Source organism: Canis aureus, chromosome 18 (assembly GCF_053574225.1).
Source record: "Canis aureus isolate CA01 chromosome 18, VMU_Caureus_v.1.0, whole genome shotgun sequence".
NCBI lineage: Eukaryota > Metazoa > Chordata > Mammalia > Carnivora > Canidae > Canis > Canis aureus.
In genome coordinates, this window is record NC_135628.1 from 52,341,261 (window position 1) to 52,363,628 (window position 22,368).

At 48.3% G+C, this 22,368-nt stretch overlaps 2 protein-coding genes across 13 annotated transcripts; one reads left to right on the top strand and one right to left on the bottom strand.

Moving 5' to 3' along the window:
• The first annotated feature begins 567 nt into the window (after positions 1-567).
• Positions 568-11,599, top strand: FSCN3 (fascin actin-bundling protein 3). 12 transcript variants are annotated; one of them, XM_077857220.1, is made up of 8 exons: positions 568-859; positions 1,933-2,629; positions 2,965-3,083; positions 5,255-5,414; positions 5,891-6,061; positions 6,365-6,565; positions 6,721-6,797; positions 9,107-9,282. In XM_077857220.1, the coding sequence occupies exons 1-7, from the start codon at positions 719-721 to the stop codon at positions 6,792-6,794; spliced, it is 1,563 nt and encodes a 520-aa protein (XP_077713346.1). In that variant the 5' UTR covers positions 568-718; the 3' UTR covers positions 6,795-6,797; positions 9,107-9,282. The 12 variants fall into 12 exon arrangements, 9 of the variants coding, with proteins under 9 accessions (XP_077713346.1, XP_077713345.1, XP_077713347.1 ...); XR_013357094.1 differs by lacking the exon at positions 6,721-6,797 and adding an exon at positions 9,706-11,599 and having other exon boundaries at positions 569-859; positions 9,107-9,385; XR_013357097.1 differs by lacking the exon at positions 6,721-6,797 and adding an exon at positions 11,387-11,599 and having other exon boundaries at positions 569-859; positions 9,107-9,385.
• Positions 11,600-12,076: 477 nt separating this feature from the next.
• On the bottom strand, positions 12,077-16,473 carry PAX4 (paired box 4). The gene is given in 11 exon segments (XM_077857427.1): positions 12,077-12,395; positions 12,397-12,410; positions 12,747-12,888; positions 13,156-13,211; positions 13,627-13,696; positions 14,053-14,135; positions 14,359-14,484; positions 15,076-15,151; positions 15,450-15,665; positions 15,957-16,087; positions 16,461-16,473. Coding segments are annotated over 11 exon segments (1,092 nt in total). The 3' UTR covers positions 12,077-12,230.
• Positions 16,474-22,368: the final 5,895 nt, after the last annotated feature.

Sequence of the window (22,368 nt, forward strand, 5' to 3'; positions counted from 1 at the left end):
CCAGCAGCAGTGCAGCTGGGGATTCTGAGGGAGATGCCCAGTGCTCTTCCCATCTAGAACATTTTCCTTCCCCTGCTCTGAGCTAGCCCTTTCTGATGAATATGAGTAATTTGATCCTTGCTGGTTATCTATCTAGGGTTTCCTCACATTTCCTGAAAAGTACCTTCTGAGACATTTTGGCCTCATTCTCCCAAGGGCTGTAAAAGTTAATAGATTTTTCCTGGATATCTTGAACTTTAAAAAACACTTGAGTCCCAAGGGAGCCAAGCAGAAGTTACTTCCTAGGGATGAAAGAGGCTGGTTTTTATCCTGTGATTAAAATGGGAAACAAGTGAAGACGATGTTTGCCTATAGTCACAGGTGAGCACCAGCACAGGCCAAAATTCTGATTCCCAGTCTCAGCTCAGCCTACCTTGGTGTCTGGAGTTGCGTGGGAGGTTAACGCCAGAAGCCCTAGACCTACTTCCTCTGGGCTGTAGATTGACATTGCCAGGCCAGTGCCCTTTCCTCACTGTGGATAAGAGGCAGCCTTCACAGTCACAATGCTCCCGGGTCACAGAGGTGCTGGGCCCTAGGCCAGCCTCTGCCTGAGAAATTCTCTCTGGGAACTTCTTCTGGTGGGTACTACAGGCCTGATTCCAGGCCCTATGGCCTGTGGAACCGCACCACTGGGGGGAAGGCAGGGCCGGACAGAGTCATCACCTGTGGTGCCGGCCCCATGGATGAGGTGGAGTGGACACGAAGACCCAACCCTGAGGAGCTGAGGGTTGGGCTCATCAGCTGGGCAGGATCCTACCTCACTTCTGAGGCTTATAAGAATACGGTCACGGCTACTGCAAAGGGTTTGGGCCGGAGACAGGTAACAAAGCAAACCTGTACTGGAGTTGTTTTTCCCAGTGGCCAAGCTTGCTCTTTCACATTCTCTCTCTCTCTCTTTCTTTCATATGTGTGTGAGTGTGTGGTGCCTGGGGTACACTTTCAACCTAATCATTTTCCTAGCCTTTGTCACTACTAGGCTGAGACCCTCCTACCCCAGGATTTTGCTCACAGGTCTCCTTCTCTCTGTCTCCTCCTCTCTAAACCTGTTCTGAGGGGCAAAGGCTCAGCCCTTGCTGCCTTGTCTTCTCTGGCTGCTTTCTTCCCTCTGCCCCAACACTGGGTGGTTGTGTCATCACAATGAGTAGAGGTCAAGAGCCCAGGCTGGAAGGCAGAATTGTGGGAGTCCAGAGCAAGATGGATGGGTGGAGGGACTATAGGGCTGGTGATACTGTTCTGGTTGTGGTTTAGGAATGGGGAACTCTAAAGCCCTAAGAGAGTGAAGCTCTTCATTTTAGGGAGAGATGTAAGCAACCCCACAATGGCACTACAGAGTGAGGTAGCAGCAAGGCTCTCATTTACAACAGGGTTGATCACAGCTGAACCAGACAATTGCATCTCAACTGTGTGTGTTCCCATTCTTATCCCTGGACCCTGGGCCCACCTGTAAGAGATCTTGATTTTCTCCTGCCATGCTGGGGAGGTGGGCTCTGGGGATGGGAGTGTTAGCTAGTGTGCTATCCAGGGACAACAGTGAGGAAGAGAAAAGTAAAACTTAAACCAGAGCACTAATTAGAAAATTATGTATTGAAGGAAGCCACCGAGTAAGAGAGAAAGAGGTTTACCTTTGGTTAGCTAGAAGAGGTAGGCATTCAGAACTTCTCCTGGGATCTTGAGTAGTACTCTGATTCCAGCAGTAGAGACCTCCCGAAATCTTTTGATTACTATTGGATGAGAGAGCGGGAGAGCTGACAGTCAACATGGAGGCCGATGTGGAGGGGAAGGTGGTTGGTCCCCATGAAGGTTCTAGGATTAGGCCAGGAGAAATGGTGGTAGGACTCCCTGCCCTAGTCATTTGGCTGTAGTACATTTTCTTCTCCCTCCCAATGCCTCCAGACCTGGGAGATCTTGGTGAGCAATGAGCACGACACCCAGGCTGTAGTACGACTGAGGAGCTTGCAAGGCCTCTACCTCCTGTGTGAGGCAGATGGCAGTCTGTGCTATGGCCGGCCAAGGACCAGTCACCATGGATGCTTCCTACTGCGTTTCCACCGCAATGGCAAGTGGACTCTCCAGTGCATAATTAGTGGTCGTTATCTGGAGTCTGATGGTGAGGATGTGTTCTGCAACTCCAGGGTGCTTTCAGCTTACCACATGTGGACCCCCCGGCCAGCCCTACATGTCCATGTGATCCTTTACAGCCCGGTCAACCACTGCTACGCCCGGGCTGACCCCACTGTGGGCCGCGTCTGGGTGGATGCACCTGTTCCCTGCCTAGAGGAATGTGGCTTCCTGTTGCATTTCCAAGATGGATGCTACCACCTGGAGACCTCAACACACTTCTTTTTGTCCCACTTAGACCGGCTGGTCCCCCAACCCTCAACACAGACAGCTTTTCACATGCAGGTACGGCCTGGAGGGCTTGTGGCACTAAGCGATGGAGAAGGAGGCATGTTGTACCCACAGGGTGCACGCCTGCTCCTGGGCCTGGGCTCCAATCCCCACAGGGGTGAGGAGTGGTTCATCCTACAGCGCTGTCCGACGTGGGTCAGCCTCAGGTCAAAGACTCGGAAGTTCCTCTCCATCATTTATGGCAAGTGCTGGGTTCAAAACAGCTGTGGAGGGAGGGAGAGCTGGCTGCTGAAAAGAGAAAAATGTGCTCAAGATCAGTAAGGATTTTTGAACCTCCCAAAAAGGAAGATCCTGGGGTCCCAGCAGGATCTCTTAGGCCATGGAGCAGGGTGATAAGGCAGGGCATGGGCTTCAGGGAAAAGTCGCCTGGGTCTTCTCCAGGCTCCTACGGTCCAACAGAAGGCAGAGAAGGCTGAGGAGGGAAAACAGGGAACCCAGCCATGAAGTGTGGAGGAGGAACTGAGACTGAGGGTGAGGCCAGAGTCTGGCTTCTTCTGACATGTTCTTTCCCTTCAGATGTTGAGATATATGCTGCCTCTGAGCATGTAACCCCAATGTCCTTGTTCCAGTTTGAATGTGATGATGAGAGCTCCACCTTGCAGCTTCGTGCAGCCAATGGCTGCTACCTAGCCCAGGTGAGACCTTTGCCTTCTGAGCAAGAGAACCCTTAATACCTGAGTGCTCCCATACTTTCTCCTTCTTTAAGGCAGGTGAGCAGATGCTGAGGTGAACTGTAGAGGCCCTTGTCAATTTTCAACCAATGGACCCTGTTTCATCCAATGGGGCCTCTTTTAAAAAAAGAAAAAAGCAACTTTATTGAGGCACAATTTGTATAAAGTACACTCATTTAAGCGTACAATTCAGTTTTTTAAAGATTTTATTTATTTATTCATGACAGACACAGAGGGAAAGAGAGAGGCAGAGACACAGGCAGAGGGAGAAGCAGGCTCCATGCAGGGAGCCAAACATGGGACTCGTCCGGGGTCTCCAGGATCACACCCCGGGCTGAAGGCAGCGCTAAACCACTGGGCCACCGGGGCTGCCCAATAAGTTTTGATCAATGTTCGCATCTATGCATGCCCCAATCACAAGTTGGAGAATATTTCTATCACCACAAAATTTCCTCTTGCCTCTTTGTAATCAGTTCCCCTTTCTCCTTGCCCTCCTCTCCACCGCTGTTACATGTTGTTCTGTCACTATAGATTAGAGTTGCCTGCTCTAGAATTCCATATAAATGGAATCACATCATATTACAGTATGTACTCTTCCTGTCATCAGCATAATGTTTTTGAAATTCATTCATGATCCACGTATCAGTGGTTTGTTTTCTACTGCTGAGTAGTTAGTGTTCCATACTACTACTCACCAACACAAACATAATTTGTTTCTCCATTTGCTTGTTGAACACTTGAGTCATTTCTGGTTTGGGCTACTGTGAATAAAGTTGCTAGGAACATTTGTGTACAAGTTTTTTTGTGGGCCTATATTTTTGGTTATCTTAGGCAAATACATAGGGGTAGAAATACTGGGTTATGTGATAAATGTGTATCTATATTTTTATTCTTTTTAAAGATTCTATTTATTTGAGAGAGACCATGCTAGAGACAGGGAGAGAGAAAGAGAGCGTGATTGGGGGGGAGGAACAGAAGGAGAGAGAACCCACACAAGGCTCAAGGCTCCATCCCAGGATCCTAGGATCATGACCTGAGCCAAAGGCAGACACTCAGCTGACTGAGCCACCGAGGCACCCCATGTTTATATTTTTAAGAAAATGTTAAATCGTTTTCTGAAGTGAGTATACTATTTTACATTCTTGCCAATAATGTATGAGAGCTCTAATTGCTCCACATCCTCATAAACACTGGGTATTGTCTGTGTTTTTAATTTCAGCCAACCTAATGGATGTGTAGCGGCATCTTACTGTGGCTTTAATTTGCATCTCCCTTATAATTCATAATGTTGAGTATCTTTTCATGTGCTTATTGGCCATTTGTGTATCTTCTCCATGAGGTGTCTCTTCAAATCTTTTGCCCATTTGTCATTGGGTTGCTTATCTTATTATCGAGTTGTAAGAGTTCTTTCTATGTTCTAAAGTCAAGTTCTTTGCCAAATGTATGTATTTTAAGTGTTTCCTCCCAGTCGGTGGCTTGCCTTTTCATTTGCTTAATAGTGTCTTTTGAGCAGCAAGTTATTAATTTTGATGAAGTTCAATCTCTCCACTTTATGAAAGAGTAGTGGTTGTGTTGTCCTTTTTTTTTTTTTTTTTAGATTTTTATTTATTGATTCGAGAGAGAGGCAGAGACACAGGCAGAGGGAGAAGCAGGCTCCATGCAGGGAGCCCGATTTGGGACTTGATCCTGGATCCTAGGATCATGCCCTGGGCCGAAGGCAGGCGCCAAACCACTGTGCCACCCAGGGACCCCCTGGTTTTGTTGTCCTAATAAATCATTGACTGCTCCAACATTGCAAAGAATTTCTCCTATGTTTTCTTTTAGACATTTTCATTTTTATGTGTATGATTAATTTTGAAATGATTTTGGAGTGTAGGCCAAGGTTTATTTCTCTCCATGTGGATATCCAAGTCCCTTTTTGATAATGGACTCTGGGATATAGCAAAGTCTGGGGAAGTGGGAGAGCTGAGGTTATAATATGTTTTCCAAAAACAATGTGAAAGCGTAAAGCATGCCCTGGGAGAATGAAGAAGGCTAGTGGGTGAGATGTAGGAAAGGGTCTAGAAATAAAGATGATGGGAAGAAAGCTGAGATTTTGTCCTTGTTCTCTTCTCTGCTCCCTATAATTTCTCCAGAGGCGCCATAGGACAGTGGTGGCTAATGGACACCCAATGGAGTCTGACACATTCTTCCGCGTGCACTGGAATTGTGGCAAGATCATCCTGCAGTCTCCTAATGGACGCTTCTTAGGCATTGTGGACAATGGCCTGCTGATGGCCAATGCCACCATTCCAGGCGAGTAGAACAGCCCTTTCACCGGGTTATTCAAAGTCAGAGATGCTTTAAGGGGGAGCTGGGATATAATAGAGCACTGACGTTGGGACCAGAAGATTTAGGTCTGTATATTTGCTGTGTCACTGAATTTTTGTCATCACTCCTTTGAGCAAACACTCCTTTGAGCCTCAGTGTCACTGGTTCCATTATCAATGGAGGTGATATCCAACCTGCCTGCCTCACCGGATTATCATGAAAATTAAACAGATTCACACATCTTGCAGGAAGAAAGAAGATTAAAATCTCGGGCTCCACACTGTACTAAGTGCTTTCATAAACATTCCATAATCGCCTAGCCGAAGATCTGGCACATAGTAGGCATTCACTAATTCTTAAAATGTTGACAACACTCTGCAATTAGTGTCCCTTTACCTGCTTCTATTTGGGAAAGCATCTAGAAGTTGCTCATCCAGATAACTCCATTCTATTTCTTTCAGGCCCAAATGAGGAATTTGGGATTCGATTAGCTAACCGTCGCTTCCTTGTATTGCGAGGTCGTTATGGGTATGTGGGCACCTCATCAGAACACGACCTAATGAAGTGCAATATGGATCAGCCCGACTGCATTCACCTGCTGCCTTGCCGCCAGGGCATCTACCACTTCCAGGGTGAGGAGCTCCTCTTTTTCATCCCTGGGTTCACAGTCTAGTCCTGCCTTACCCCCAACTCAGACTTCAGGACCTGCTGCTCAGAGCCTACTCATCAGAAACGGAGTTTCTGTTTGTTTTCACACTTCAAGGCCCCCAGAATGGGTTGGCAGAACAAAACCAAGCCCTCCTGCATTTTCATAGAGGCACCTGCCAACACAAGCAGGGAAGGGTAGTCAGGGAGGGGTGGCATGCTTCTCAGGAGCCTCCTCAGGCTATACCCACTGGAGGGCTTCATCCTTCACCCTTCCCTCCCCAGCACAGGGTGGATCCTTCTGGTCAATAACATCCTTTGGTACCTTTCGCCCTTGGGGAAAGTTTGCTCTCAACTTCTGTATAGAGCTTCATGGGAGCAACTTGCTCACAGTGCTGGCACCCAATGGCTTCTACATGCGATCCGACCGAAGTGGCACCCTGTTGGCAGACAGCGAAGAGATTACCAAAGAGTGTATTTGGGAGTTTTAGGTAAGATTAAGTGGGTAAGGACCTGGAGGTGGAAGAGCAGGAGCTGAGGGGCAAGAAACGAAGGGATGTGGGGGAGAATGAGACAAAAACACACCAGTGTCCCACAGCTTGATCAACTCAGGACATTTATTCCAAATCTGTGCCTTTCCTCTCAGGGCTTCTAAACGCAGACTTGCTGGAGAAAGGAGGGGAAATCAGATCTAGGTCTCTCACTATTGTGCCACACTGACACGTGAGTGCAGGCAAGCCTGCAGGGGACAGAATCAGGGGTACTCGTGTATTTATCTCTCTTTGTTAAGACGCAGAGTTTTGCCCCATTTTTAGGGAAGACAGATAACTTTGAGGGTACGCTTTCTATCCTATGCACTTTCTGCTCCTATACCCCTGGATCCCTGGAGTGCTGATGGCTTCCAAATATTCATCTGCAGCTCTGACCCTTGTCCTGATCTTTAACCTCTTCACTTTCCAACTTCCTGATTCACAGCTGACTTGACTTTGTCCTGCCATCCCCTCAAAATCAGCCTCCTCACCCTCCCCTCCAAAGATGATTCTTCCTAAGTTCTCCAAGGCCATCTAGGGCATTGCTGTCCTCCCAAATGCTCTGCATCAGGACTTCAGCACCAAAAAAAAAAAAAAAAAAAAAAAAAGAAAGAAAGAAAGAAAGAAAGGAAAGAAAGAAAAGACTTCAGCACCATCTCTCTTTCCTCCTTTTCATTCCAATGACTTCACTGAACCCTGGAAATTCTTGGGTACTTCCTTAATGCCTCTTGAGTGCTTGTTCTTTCTTAAATCTTTTTTATTTTTATTTATTTATTCATAAGAGATACAGAGAGAGAGAGGCAGAGACACAGGCAGAGGGAGAAGCAGGCTCCCTGTGGGGAGCCCGATGCAGGACTAGATCCCCTGACCGGGATCATACCCTGAGCCAAAGGCAGACGTCCAACAGCTGAGCCACCCAGGCATCCCTAGTGCTTGTTCCTTCTTAACTACCTTTGCTACTGTGTAGATCCAGGTTTTTCACCCAAAGCCTCTACTGCAATATAAGGACTCCTCAGCAGCACTCCTGACTCCAGATCGGTCCCATCCAATCTCTTCTCCACACCAAGTTCACTTTCCTAAAGTGCTGTCTCTAATTCATCATTCCCTATTCACAACACTTTAGGATACCTCATTGCTCTTAGCTGTATTTCTTCATAGTTGACCTTGCTTCCCTGGCTTGGAAAATCATAAGGATGTTATAGGAAGAAGAGCTTTGGTTTTGATATCTTGGAACCTCAGGGAATTTGCTTTAACATTTCTGGGCTTTATTTCCTTATCTGTAAAATGGGAGCAATATCTACTTCATAGGGTGGTATGAAGGTTAAGTAACTATGAATCAAGATGTAGACCCTCAATATATATGTTCACTTCTTTCCTGCATTTTCTACTGGTATTCTACACAAACCCTTTACTATGGCCAAACTGGAAAAAATCAAATGAAATCCCACTGGGTTTGTTTTCTTATCTGTTCCATGAAGGGTTTCAATTGAACTAAATTTCTCAGGCTCCTTCCAGGCCTGACATTCTAGTAGACAATGTATCATAGTGTCTACAATGTATCATCTAGTAGACAATGTATCTAGTAGACAATGTATCATTCTTGGATATTGAACTGGCTTTTATTTTTATTTTTTATTTTATTTATTTATTTATTTATTTATTTTTTTGAACTGGCTTTTAATTAGATTTTTTATCAGTTAAACTTGTTGTTTGACCCTGGAAAAATGAACCTCTCAAAAGCCTGTTCCTTGTTGGTGAAATGGGAATACAGTATCTATCTCATAGGATTGTTGTAATGTGAGATAATGATTACAGGGATCCCTGGGTGGCGCAGCGGTTTGGCTCCTGCCTTTGGCCCAGGGCGCGATCCTGGAGACCCGGGATCGAATCCCACATCGGGCTCCTGGTGCATGGAGCCTGCTTCTCCCTCTGCCTGTGTCTCCGCGCCTCTCTCTCTCTCTCTGTGACTATCATAAATAAATAAAAATTAAAAAAAATTTTTTTTAAATGATTACAAGATGTGTAGTAAACAGCCTGGTGCCTAATGCACTGTAGTCTATCAGAAGTCTTTCCTGATCCAATTGAATTTTTAGTAAATTTTATCTCTTGACTATAGTACCCCTTTGAACTCTGATGGTATTTTTTTTACACCATTAATTTGATTAGAAAAAGAATTTGTACTACCTTTTCCTATAAATTAACTTCACATACATCTATGTAATCCTTCATCAAGCACGGCAAAACAGGGCGCCTGGGTGGCTCAGTTGGCTAAGCGTCTGACTCTTGATCTCAGCTCAGGTCTTCATCTTAGGGTCATAAGTTTGAGCCCTGTGTTGGGCTCCATGCTGGGTGTGGATCCAACTTTAAAAAAAAAAAAAAAAAAAAGAATGGAGCAAATCACTTTATTCTATCTTTTCCCAGATGATCTTACCAGATTTTTCCTAAAAGCCCAAGATGAGCAAATGATTGACTGAAAGTTTCTATTTCCCCTTACCTTCTCAGGCCAATGGGATGCCACCTATGGAAATCCAAATCTTCCAGGAGAAACTACTGCACTAAACACAACAGGAACCTCAAAGTCAAGATCCATGAGAATATCTGTTACACAACTTTCCCTACCCAGTTTAGCAAAACACCTGTTTCGGGCAACAATACATCTCAAAAGGCCACCCCCAAGACCCCTGTGTGCTGTGCTCTTCAGTACGGAATAGAGGTCTTGATGTGGGTAGACAGAGGCCTCAGGCCACTCCAAGTTCTATCCAAAAGAGGCAAGACCAAATGGTAACCAGTTCTTCCATTTATCTTCCCCATCCCTGCCAGGACCAACAGAATTTTTCCAGTAATCCCATAAGGAGCTAGTTTTGCCCTGAAAGACTCAGAATCCAGAAATAATTAGATGTCCTTTTGGTTTTGAAAGAATGAAGTATTATGAGTCCTATGGGCACAGGGTCATTGTAATGACACACCTTATGGCTATAAGGCCCCCCTCCTGATCACCACCCCCTTGAAGTTTACCAAATATTCTGCTTTATCCTTACCTTTGATCTAATCAGTTGGGCAAGATGAGTACTATCCCTATCACTGCCCACCTTTTTTTACAGGGACCTGAAGTGATTTGCCCAAAGTCTCATGACTGGGAGTTCTGATTCAATTCTTTGATTAGAATGGACTATAATGTCCATTACTCTTTCCATCAAAACAGAGCTTCCACAATGACCATCATTCTTGTACTGTCTTTATAACTGTGGCCTTCATCTATCTACTATCTGTTCTATCAATGTCTTTATTGACATAGACTCTTAAGTACTTTTAATTGGAAAGGAATATTCTAATCACTATCATAAAATGGAAAATGAGAAATCACTTGCCATAAATAGAAAGCGACTTAAAAATAAATACAATGAAAACAAAGTGATGTTATCAAATTCTAGTTAGATTTCCCTCCCCTGCCCAAGGCTCAGAACCTGAGGTTCCCTTTCCCTCTGTTACAAAAAAGATTAACAACTGTTACAGAGGCACTAAAAAATAGAATCAAAGTGAAAGTTTTCTCATCAATACAATCAGAATTGAAAAGGAGTCAAAAGGGGAATAATTTCCTCATTTCTGACTAAATGTTATTTAAAGCAGTGTCTATATTTAAAGCAGTGTCCTAAAATGTTCTCAAATACCAACAGTGATGCCTGACCCCAACTTTTGGGAAATTGCATCATACTATAATGAGTGTCTGGTTTTTAAATCTATTGAGAAAAGAAGCTAATATCACAACATGAGAGAGATTCCATTTTCATAGAGAAAATGACCTCAGGTTTTTGTAAGTATGTTTCTCCTCAAGAGATATAAAATAATTCTGTAAAAATTTTAACCTAGCAAGTGAGGCTAAAGAACACTAGAGACCAGGGCATCTCTTTCCAAGAGAAAGTTGAGAACAGGCCAAAGATATGGAGTGGAATACACAACACCCTCCAGAGAGATAGGACCTTAGAGGTCATTTAATGTAGATTAAAGATTAAGGGATTCTTCTCTTCCTCGGCATTCCATAAATGCATGTACAAATTTAGATGCATGAGCTTGCATATGCACAGAAATACACACACGTGCATACATCCCCTACACACAGTCTCTTATCTCCCATTCCCCACAAGTAGCCATTCATCCTCCATTTGACTGTATTTGGCCCTGGAGCCTCAGCTGGCAGCTCCCTCCATGGCTGACACGAGTCCCATTGCTAAGTGAACGGCTTGTTCTTAGATTGTGCTGTGCAGATTGTCATCCCACAAAACTTCACTCATTTTCCTGGGCAGTCTGTCAGCAGGGCAGGAGCAGGGTGTACTCCACCACTCTTGGAATTTCCTTCTAGAGCTATACTGTCCCATAGAACTTTCTGTGCTGATGGAAATGTTCTATAATGTTTACTCTTTGATACAGTAGCCATGGGACACCTGTGACTATTGGTCATTCCATATGTGGCTAGTGTGAATGTGGAGCTGAATTGTTCATTTTACTTAATTTTAATTACATTTAAATATCCAATGTGATTGGTGGCTATTTACTGAAGAGCACAGCACTAGAGTTTTTGATAAGATAACTTCTGGATGAGTACCCCTCCCAGATGGGAGAAAACAAACTTGCCCCCACTCCTTTTATCCTGCTTCACATCATCATCATTCTATCCCCAGCCCATCAAAAGGGCAAAAATTGGGAGGGATGAGCCCATCCCCCATTCAAAATATCCCTTTCTTCACCCTCTTTTCCCTGTATTCTTCTCTTTCACTACATACCGAGGCTTCCCAGGAGGAGCCTAGAGATTTCTCTGAAGGGAGACAGAATTGAGAAGATTTGGAACTTACTACCAAGAAGAACCAAGCAAACATGCCCCAGGAGCATGTGGACAAGCAGAGTATGAATAATGGCATTTCTGCTGTGCTGCTTTGCAAAAAGTACATATGCAATTAAGGAAGTAATGTATATTTTCTTAGATAAAGGAATTATTGTAAATTTTTTTTAGATGTTGTAGTTATCTAAGAAAAGTTCCTTATTTTAGGGGAATGTCTGTTGGGGACTTAGGGGTGACATGCCATGATCAGTGTATGGGTGTGTGGGTGCGTGTGCATATGGGTTCATGAGTACCCAAACACTGTTATAGATCATATCTACATACATACATATGTAGATATATACACAGATAGGTAAATATATAGATTAGACAGATTGGATAGTTACATAGACATAGATACATTAAATGATAATTAGAAACATACATACATAATTACATGTATAAATAGATCATAGATAAATACATAGATTAGATGGATTAGAAGATAGGGAGATAGGAAGATAAAGATGATAGGTAGATAGATAGAGCAAACTTTCTTAAACGTAGGGGTGGGAGTATGAATGTTCATGGGAAAAACACTAACAGGAACTACTGCTAATTTAAAAAATGCTTTTATTCTTGCCAACTACGAGCCATTTAAGGTCAGCGTGAGTAGTGGGTGGGCACGGTTTCTCCAGCCCCGGTGCTGCATTGGAGAGGCAGTGAGGCGGAGCCCGGCCAGGTCCACAGATGAAAAAGAGTCACAGGAAGGAGGGGGCAGCAATAATCTGCTTGGGCAGGATTAGGTCCTCCTCACCCTATCTCCTTCCCAGCCTGGCCCTCCTCCCTCGTGCCAGGCTTTGCAAGGGTGGGGGGCTGGGCCAGAGCAAGGTCTAAGGGGCACCAAGACTGGTAATGGAGGCAATGGAAGGAAGGGCAAGGGTGGCAGAGCAGTACTGAATCCAGGGATCTCGGCTGCAGGAGGCAGGTAACCTACAGGGACAAAAAGAGGCTGAGTTTGCATTTGTTGCTGTCACCCCAGCCCTCAAAGTCACTGGTGGGAAGAGGGACAGACCTCAGTTCTCTCCCCTGGGGACATATATTCTCAAGTCCCAATCCCATCCCCTCTTCCTGCTAAGGCTCTCAGTGATGCTAGAGACTCAGGGCCAGGGGGTTCTAGTGTCCAACCTTGTAAGCCATGCAAGGAAAGAAGAAAGCTGTGTCAAGATTTCTCGATGACCCCGACTGAAGATCCATGCCTTCTTGTAGGTCATAGAGTAAGCCCTCCCCACACTGTGCAGGAGTGAGGCCTGGCCTGTGGATTCTTACCCCAGCACGGCTTGAGAGAGGCTTGGGGTGGGGTGTCCCTCAGACACCTGTCTGGTGATGTCTCCCAGTACAGCTGATAGCAGGAGGGACCCAAGGATTCCAGGGCAGGTGGGACTGCTGTGGGCACACTGCCAGGGGACTGCTAGAAAAAGTAAGAGACCCGCAGGTGTCAGTGATGGCTCCTGTTCAGCAGACCTGGGGTTCTAAGGCAGCCCCCTGCCTCTGGCTGTATCCTGTACCACTCAGGAGGGCAGCATTCACAGGGTAGACTATGAGGATGGGGCTTTTCTAAAGTGTGCAGTGTAGGAACCTGGAGCAGTCAGGAATTCTAGCTCAGGCTCACTGGGAATGGCAGAAGCAGTGAATTCTTGTCTCCCCAGTTCACAAATGCCCCTCTCTTCCTGGATACCTGTGCAAAGGTGGTCCCTGGGGAGGCACTCGGGAGAGTCAGATCCTGGGAAGCACCTACAAGGTGAGAGCAGATCCACTCAGAAGGAGTAATGGGTCTAGGGAGTGGGGAGTAGTGGGGAGTAGCTGGGACGTCCTAGGAAAGCCAGCAACTTATGGCAGGGATGAGAGGAGAGGGATGCTATGACCTTAAACAGCCTCCTCTCTAAGGCAGAGCCTTGGGAAACAGGGGAAGAAGGACTAAATCTCAGATATGGTAAACTGGGAACAGTGTAGGTCTGAAGAACAGAGACTCTGAATGCCAAGCCTCTAACATGGCCTTGCACATGGAAGATACCGAGTAAATGTTTGGTGGATGGATGGATGGATAGACGAGTGGGTGGATAGATGCATAGGTAAGTGCATGGATACATGCAAGGATTGGTGGGTAGGTGAGTGGATGGATGAAAGGACAGATGTGCAGAGAAATCACCTGAAATCTGCATCTCCCACTTGAGCTTCTCTTGTCGGCGCCATTTGGCTCTTCGATTGGAAAACCAGACCTGAAGGAGGGCAGAGACAGTGGACCTGGCTGTGCTCCCCACTGCCTGGCCCCTACTGTTCTCATCACATGTTCCTGGTCTAGACCCAGAGCACAGCCCCGTCCTCAGACCTGACATCCTCCCTCCCTGCTCTGGCCTTTGTTCTCTGTCCTCTTCCTCACTTCAAAGGCTTGGAGTGGGGAGGAGAGGAGAGCAACTAGCAGAAGGAGAACAAGGAGGGTCTTGTGTCTGATTTCGGACACAGATCTGTTTCCACCTTCCGGCCCCCTTCTCCACCTCACCAGAACTCAAAGCCTTCTCCATACAGACTCTGGATTCTTGTAGTTTGTGCCCCGTGTGTGGCAGAGCTCACTCACCCTCACCGTGTCCTCAGGCAGAGAGGTGGCAGCAGCCAGCTTCCCACGGGCCACCGAATCAGGATACTGGCCACGCTGGAACTCTGCAGAGATCGAGGCTTGCACAGTGAGGGCATGCAGAGAGGAACAAGGCCTGGGTCTCCCCCTCAGCCTCCTTGCACCGGCCACAACCCCACACCACCCTCCTCCCCAGGGCAGGGCCATCTACAGCCTCTGCTTCTCAGCCTTGCCCACAGGCCACAGGGCTTTGCCTCCATGGGTCACACCAAGCACCCTCTCACCCACTGTCTGCCCCACCCCTGGCACCTTTCTCCAGCGCCTCGGCTTGGCCTGGGGAGAAGATAGTCCGATTCCGGTGGCCAGTCCCTGGGTGGGGACCCCGGGGAGTCTCAGAGCCACTATGGGGCGTGTGAGTAACTGGAGTTAAAACAGCTGTAAAGGCGGACAATGGCTTATGGTTGTTTGTGATAGTGATTTTTCTCATCCCATGGGGTTCCCAAGCCCCTGGGGCTGTGGACAGGGAACAGTATGGGTATAAGAGCAGAGCCATGCTAGCAGGACATTCACAGCTCCTTGGAGGTTACTGCAGGGGCACTTAGGGGGAGGCACACCCAATGCCATGGTTGGGTGCATGCTTGGTGTTTGGGGAAATAGCAGCAAGGTTGGTCCAGGTTGCATGATCCCACAGAACCTGAAGGGTGCTCTGAGAAGCTGTTCTTGAGGCAGAGGGAGGGCATGGAAGGTCCAGTCCTTCCTCTTCCTCAGTAGATCCTGTGAATCTGAGGGCCAAGGGGCCTGAGTCCTGTTCCAGGACCTGCCAATGACTAGGTGATAGCCTTGGGTAAGTCACTTCCCTTCTCTGAGCTTCAATTTTCTTCTGCCAGGAGAGAACAATACTCCCTGCCAGGCCCTCCTTATTGTCTTTTTGTGAGGGTGATCCAAGAGAGAACAAGAAAGGGCTTTGCAAACTGTAACATTCTTACATTTGCTCGGATCATCCCTGGGGGCAGTGCCAAGACCCACCTGGAGACCTGAGCTGTGCCCAGGGCAGTCTCTGGTCCTCCTGTAGTGCCCGCAGGACTCGATTGATGGAGGAGACCTGGGGGTGTTGGCGTGTGTATTGAGTGGGGAGACGGTGCGCAGACCCAGGGTTACATCCTGAGGATATCTCCCCAATAACCTTTCTCTCCTCTCTTAGGCCCACACATCATTCCCAGGGCAGCCTCCTCTCTTCCCATGCTTTCTTTTACTCTCTTGTCCCCTGACCCCACTTTTCAAAAGAGAGCCCATCAGCCTTGCCTCTCCAGCCTGGGATGGTCTCATTGCCGAATAAGAAGGGGTCTTCTCCCCAGATGGCCAGGTTGCCAGCCCTGGTGCAGGCAGGGGAGAGCACTTACACTGGGAGTCTTGTCCTGGGTGCAGAGTCCTTCGGCACAGAGCTGGCGTTGGATCTCCCAAGCAAAGAGAGCAGGGCACTCACCCTTTAGCTGGGCAATTCGAGCCACCACAGGGGGTGTGGCCAGACGTGGCTTGCTTCCCCCAATCCCTTTGGGCTCCAAGACACCTGTGCGGTAGTAACGTGCTAGGATCTTGCTCACACAGCCATTAGATACCTGGGTCGGGTGAGAAGCAGGGACAGATGATGGCATGATGGGCAGAGGGTGAGCGTCCCTGGGGCAGAAGGAGGCTACAAGGCAAAGTGAGACCTAATGCCCCAGGCTGCAGAGTTGAGAATTCAGCGACACCTTTGAGTGCCTAAAGATTCCCATCCCAGACCCCAAGAGGGTCTCCTAGGAAGTAGCCCAAGCCCCCAAAGCCCTCCGAGTCTACAACAGCCTCACACTTGCCTTAGGAGGGTGCTTTGTCCCTGCTTCTTGTCCCCATCACCAGGTAAACCATACTACCTTAAGGCTCCGTGAGATGTCACAGGGCCGCATCCCGCTGACTGCCAGCCGCACAATCTGCTGCCGGGTGTCCAGGGGCAGGGGCCGGCCATTCACAAAAAGGCCCCCCAGCTGATTCACACTGCTGATCCCTGGGCATAAGAAGGAGGCATCCACACATCTCCCCTCTCCCCAGCCCACCTATGGCATGGAGGACTCTCTGGGGGAGGGTTACTCAGGCTGCTCTGGGTCTGGCTTCCCATCACAGAGAAAGTCCTCCCCTGAAACTCCCCAGCTCCCACTTTCTTTGGGAGGTGGCTCATGGGTGAGCCTTTGCTTTGAGGCCACTTACACTGATCCCTGTGACCTAAGGGAAGCAAGGTGGAGCAGGAAGGAAATGACTGGATGAGGCTCCCTCAGAACACCAGCCAAGGGCACGGAAAGTGGTGGAGGGAAGCAGGGCCCTGAGGTATTTCCTCCCTCCTTACGCCAACCTGTTCTTCCCACTTCTCCCAGGTGTCTTACCATCCTGCGGCATGTTCCCGGCCAACCTTCTTCACAGAAGGGCAGGGACTGGGAAGACTAGAGAAAGGAATTCCTCCGAGGAGCTCCTTCTTTGGTCTTGGGGTTGGGTCTGCAATGATTGCAATTATTTGGGTGAAGTCTCTGGCTCATGGCGGTCTTGGGTTGTAGTGTTTTGTGATAGAGGGTCAGGTTTCTCAAATTTGCAAGCAGGTTGACTGAGAAAATTCAAATTCTCTCTACTTATACCCTTCAATGATGAACTAACATATCACCAGTCCAGCAGAGGACTAGATCTTTCTGGATGTCCTATAAGGGTGGGAGAGAGGGTAGGAAGGCTCTCATTTCTCATACTTGCCATCATAAGAGGTCAGGGAAATAGAAAAGGATTATGCTTACAAATGTTCAGGCTTTCCCTTTTACAAGTCGGCGCCTGTTGTCTCTGACCCCTCAAAAGCCTTCTCAGCCCTGGGTGATATACTTGGGCCTCCTAAGTTCAGATTCAATTGGGTCAAAACCCAAAAATCTATAATATTCTGCCCAGCCAGAAGAGGGCATCAGTGACTAAAGATCCCATTTGCTCTGGTCTGAGGCTAGAGACTAGGTTCAAGACTGCCTTCACTATCAGGCAGCTCCCAAGCTTAGTTTCTCCAAACCACCAACCACAGAGCTTTCCTCAGAGCACTTCATGGAAGGGTCTTGCTCCTGATTTTTTTCTTTTATACTCTCCAGGAAGCCCTGAGGAAACATGGGGGCTCAGCTCCACCCCTGGGCATTGAGGCTCTGGTCCCACCAACTGGAAGTAAAGATGAACAAGCATGAAGTCCAGGTTTCTCTTGGAAGAAACATCTCTTGACATCTTCTAACCTGCTGGGGTTGTTGGTTCCTATTAACTCTGGAGAGTTCTAGATCTTGCAGTGAAGCAGCTTCACTCTCAGAGACCAATTGTCTGGGATCACTCATTGAACTAACACTTAGGAAAGACATGTTGAAGGAAGAGAGTGAGGGGCAGGAGTGTGCAGCATGCTGACGCACAATACCTTGTGAGCACAAGAGAGTCTGACCAGCAAAGGTTGCAGATCATGGGCCACCATGCCTTTCTTGCTTTTATCAGGGAGTAACAGGAGTAGAAACCACCTCCTTTCTCACCTGCAAACCTGGTAGGGCTAGAGGTCACCCCAGAAAATAGCTCATGCAGAGACCTTTCCTGTAATAACTATGCCATCTTGGCTCAGCTCACTAATCTGCAATTCTTTTCTGAATAAAGTATTAACCATTAGTATATTGCTGGTTGTTCAGGATGAAGGGAGTGAAAAGAGAAGGAACAAGGTTTTTGCCCTCCAAGAGATTACAGAGCAGCCGGGAAGAGGAGACCAGCACAGGTGAAACAAGGAACCCACAGAGTATGGAATCTGGAGTTGCTTTTAACTCAGTGGCTGAATTCGCTTTTACGCCCTCCTCTCCAAGGAGGTAGAGACATGTTCCCCCTTCAAGCTCTCATCTTTCCAGAAAGCCAGGATAGAAGGCAGAGATCTTTCCAAAAAGAAAGCTGAGGCACAGATTGGCGTTCCCACAAATCAGGGGGCCACCCAGGGAGTAAAACTCAAAGAGGTTTAGAAGCCAGTCCCTCATTGGAAGCCAAAATTTCCAACTTCTATTCCTGGGGCTGTTTCTCTGCCCCCTACCCCTGCTTCATGTTTGTGTAATTGCCACCAAAAGAGAAGAGAGTCAAGCTGGAAATAGAAAGGGCTCTGCCAGGGCAGGGGATGTGAGCTCAGGATATCAGCCAAAACTTTGCTATGACTATGTCCCCTCTAAGTGACCAGAACTCAGAGGAGGAATGGGGACTTGGGTTCAACATCCAAACCTCAGTCAGGTCCAAATGTAAAATTCACAAACAGAAACTCCATTCCCAACAGCCACCCCACTCCTCCCCAACATTCATAACTTGTCTGATAAAAGAGCTGGTTCTCACAAGATGGGAAAGCAGGGTAGGGAGTTGGAGAGGCAGGAGGGTGCAAGGCTGCAAAGACAGAGGAGGGAAGTTGGTTTTGGCCACACAAAGACATGGAGACAGCATGGGAGGCAGAGCAGACAATGAGCCTGCAGGTGAGCTACCTGTGTGGAGGTAAGGAGGTGGGTGCTTCAGTAGGATGATCTCAGTCTCCTATGCTGGACTCCTGAGACCCCTGCAGGCTCCAGGGGTGATGGTGGTCTGGTCCTAGTAACAGCCTCCACTCTGCTCCTGCTTCAGTCCTGCCAGGGGGTCCAGAGCTACAGAGAGCCAGTGCTCAGAAGCAGAGGGCAGCCTTCTGGGAGCAGCCAGTGATGTCACAGGCCATGAGCAGAGGAGAGAGGAGGAGGGAGGTGTGCATGGGGCTGACTGACACTGGCCCTGAGGCAGAGCAAACCACAGCCAACGACCCATTCTGTCCTTCCATGGGAAGTCCTCAGAGCCCACCTGGTGTTTACCTGCCACCCTCAAGCGCACCCACTCAAGGGCCAGAACTCCTGAAGGGATTGGGGAATATAGAAGATGGGGGAATTTCAGACTGTATCCTCAGTGTTTTGAATGCACAGAAGCCAAGGGTGACATCTAGAACCACAGACAGCTTTCCAGCCAGAATGCACATGCCAGAGTTTGGGGGTCAATTCCTGGGTCTTGTGTATATTACTATAAAAGATAATTGGTTATATAGACTGATATCTAATACTGGCCAAGTTAGCTCCTAAATCTCTGAGAGAATGATGGTACATGTAGAAAAGCATGTGTCACATAGCACCAGCTCTCTCCACAGAGCATCTTCACCAATACTCCAGTTGGCTCCTTGACTGAGGTGACACCAAGGATGAATTTTAGAAATAGGGGCACCTTGGACTATAGAACCCCGGCAATAGTGGTGATGGCAATGAGCCTCTAGGGTAGTTAGGATGCAGATGGGGTGTTTATGAGGAGGTGTGCAACTTGGTTTTCTTCTTCCATCTCTAGATATTATCAGGCTCCATTCCACTAATGATTTGGTGCTTTTAAACTCCATGTCATGAATGATGCTCCTGTGCCCACAGAGGACACCACAGGTTATATGGATCATTGTTGGGGTGGGGGAAACCAGGAGCTGGCTAGGTGGTTCTTGTGGAGTGGGGTGCTTGGAAGTGAAACATAGCTCTAGTGATGGAAGCTTTGTTGCCACCATGGTCTTGTGCAGATCCTTTATGAATAATCCAACATGGAAAGTCCTTTGGGTCCATTCCATACCTTGGATTCTGTGAAACCCTCTCAGAAGTCAAGCTGAAAGTAAGCAGGGTGTAGAGCAATAAAGCTAGACCCAGAGGATGGAAGAATGGATTTCACGTTGGGGGGGAGGGAGATTAGGTGTGGATGTTGTATATTCAGCTTGATCCTAAGGTTGAGAACGCTTGTTCTCAAAGCAGGGCCAAATGTATCACAGAAATGGGTGTTCTATATGACCTCTCCTCTTGCAGCCCCCTCCAGCCTCCTCAGGCTGGCCTAGAGCCCTGGGCCACAAGGGGAGACTGTAGCAGTTGGCTTCAGCACCATGGGCAGGGTGGCACATACACTAGTACCTGTGGAGCCCATTTAATCCCTGGGCATCTGGAACTGCTGCTCACTCTACTCAGCCATGCCTGGGTGACAGAGGGTCTCATGTAAGTCCCATGGAAGCCCTGCTCTTAGTCCTCCTTTCCTGCCTCAGCCCTTCCCCCTCACATCTGCCCCTGTGTCTGGGGGCGCAAGGCTCTGTGTCCTGACCTGCTACTCCCATAGACAGCTGCATGAGGGGTGGGGATAGGGGTGTCAGGGGGAGAGGGGACAAGCCCTGGCAGATGGTGGTGGCAGCGATTTCCCCCATAAACTACCCTTTCCCCCCCTCCTTTACAACGCGATCTTGGGTCTGAACAAACAGAGGCTTTCGACCTAGAGTTGATGGAGGGAGGGAGAAGAGAGGAAGGGCCCTGGCAGGGGGGCCTAGCCAGCCCAAAGGCTCAGCCACTCAGCCCTCTGCCCAGCGCACCAGACTGTTTGAGAAGCAAATATCTGCCCTCACTGTCTGACTCTCTCAACCTCCCTCACCAGGTTTGGGGCTAATTGTCCCTCATTAGCTGGGCCCAGGCTGCCACCAGCCCCCGCCATCTGCTCGAAATTATACATTAACTCTGAGGTCTTGCCACCCGCCAGCCAGACTGCGCGCCCCTCTCCAGGCCGCCCATGGCCATTCTAGTCTGTCGCTCACCCTGATGTAAAGCCCTAACTGCTGGCTTCTTCTGCCCTCGAGACCTCCTAGAATAAAGCCTGGTGGCTGTGGAAAAGATCTGTCCTCAGGGGAGGGGGCAGGAATTCCCCTGACCTCCTCACAGGGCCAGAAGACAAGACAGGCCCGTGCGCAAAGCTGGAGAGGGCAGGGGCAGCCAGTGCAGAGACCCAGCGCTGACGGCGGCTTTGGTCTGACACCTCAGCCGGGGTTTCTGGCACTCACTGGGGGAGGTAACACCAGTTCCAGGCTGTTTCCACCCCCTCCCTGTGGCAGCTGTTAGCTGGCTGTGGGGCCTGTCTCCCATCTTCCCTCTCTTCAGCAAGAACCTTCTCTGGCCAGCCCTCAGCTTTCCAGAGCGCACTGCGCTGCGCCACCTCTCCAACGCCACTCTCTGGCAGACGCGTCTCCGTTTTCTGTCAGAGCAGTTTCCTTGCTACGAAAGCACGGGGAATCTTCAAGGTCCCTGGCTATTCCTAAGCTGGATGTGGAAGTTGCAACCCTCCCCACCCCCAAAGCTTTAGGTAGTTATCCTGCTCTGCCTACCCAGACCAAGCTCTAACACCTGCAAATCCTGCACTTTCCACTGTGTTTCTAGAAGGCCGGCTACCTGGCTCCCTCCCTCTGAATGCGCCAGGGAAGCAGTAACAACTTGTCCTCCCAACTGTGGCTTTGAACTGGGGCACCGAAAATGCCTCCTTTCCTCCTCTTTTTTTCCCCCCGAGAGCCCCTAGCTTCTGAGCTCAACTCCTCCCCAAGGTTCTCTCAGGACTGGGCTCTGCAGGGGAGGGTGGTGAGTCTGCACTTCCCTAAGAGAGCTGGGGAGTTCCAGAATTAAGGCCTAGCACCCAGAAGGCCAGGCAAGGAAACCCAAGGGGATCCAAGGGCAGGCTAGGAAGAGCCCAGCCCAGAGGCGCCTGGACCCGCACCGTGCGCCCCGACTGCAGCCGGCCGGGGCGGTCGGGTGATGCTCTGCCGCCGCCTGTGGACAATGTGTCCTCGGGCCGCACGCGCCAGCCCTGCCCGGGTGGGGAAGCTGCGGCGCAGCTGGGGTTTTTACACCCACCCAGAAACCTGAAATTCAATCTGTTCCCTGGAGCCTGCAAGCTCTGTCAGAGCTTCCCTCCTCCTCCCCTCCTCCACTTTGCGTGGGGTAGAGGATCTGGGAAGGCAGATAGTCCATTTTTTAAATACACTTCAATAAACTTTATTTTTTAGAACAGTCTTAGGTTTACAGAGGACTTTCAAAGATAATACATAGAGTTCTCATACACCCTACATTCGATTTCCCTTATTATTAACATCTTACATTAGTATGTATATTTGTTGTAATGAAGAAGCCAACACTGACACATTATTAGTAAATCCATCTTTTAATCAGATTTCCTCAGGTTTTCCCTAATGTCCTCTTTCTCTTCCAGGATCCCATACAGGACATTACATTTAGTCACCATGTCTCCTTAGGCTCCTCTTGGCTGGGACAGCTTTCTCAAACTCTCTTGTTTTTGATAACTGAAAAATTTGAAGAGTCGAGTATTTTGTAGAGTGTCCTTCAATTAGGATTCATCTGATGTTTTTCTTATGATTAGATTGGGCTTATGAGTTTTGAGGGAAAAGACCACAGACCACAGAAGGTAAGTGTC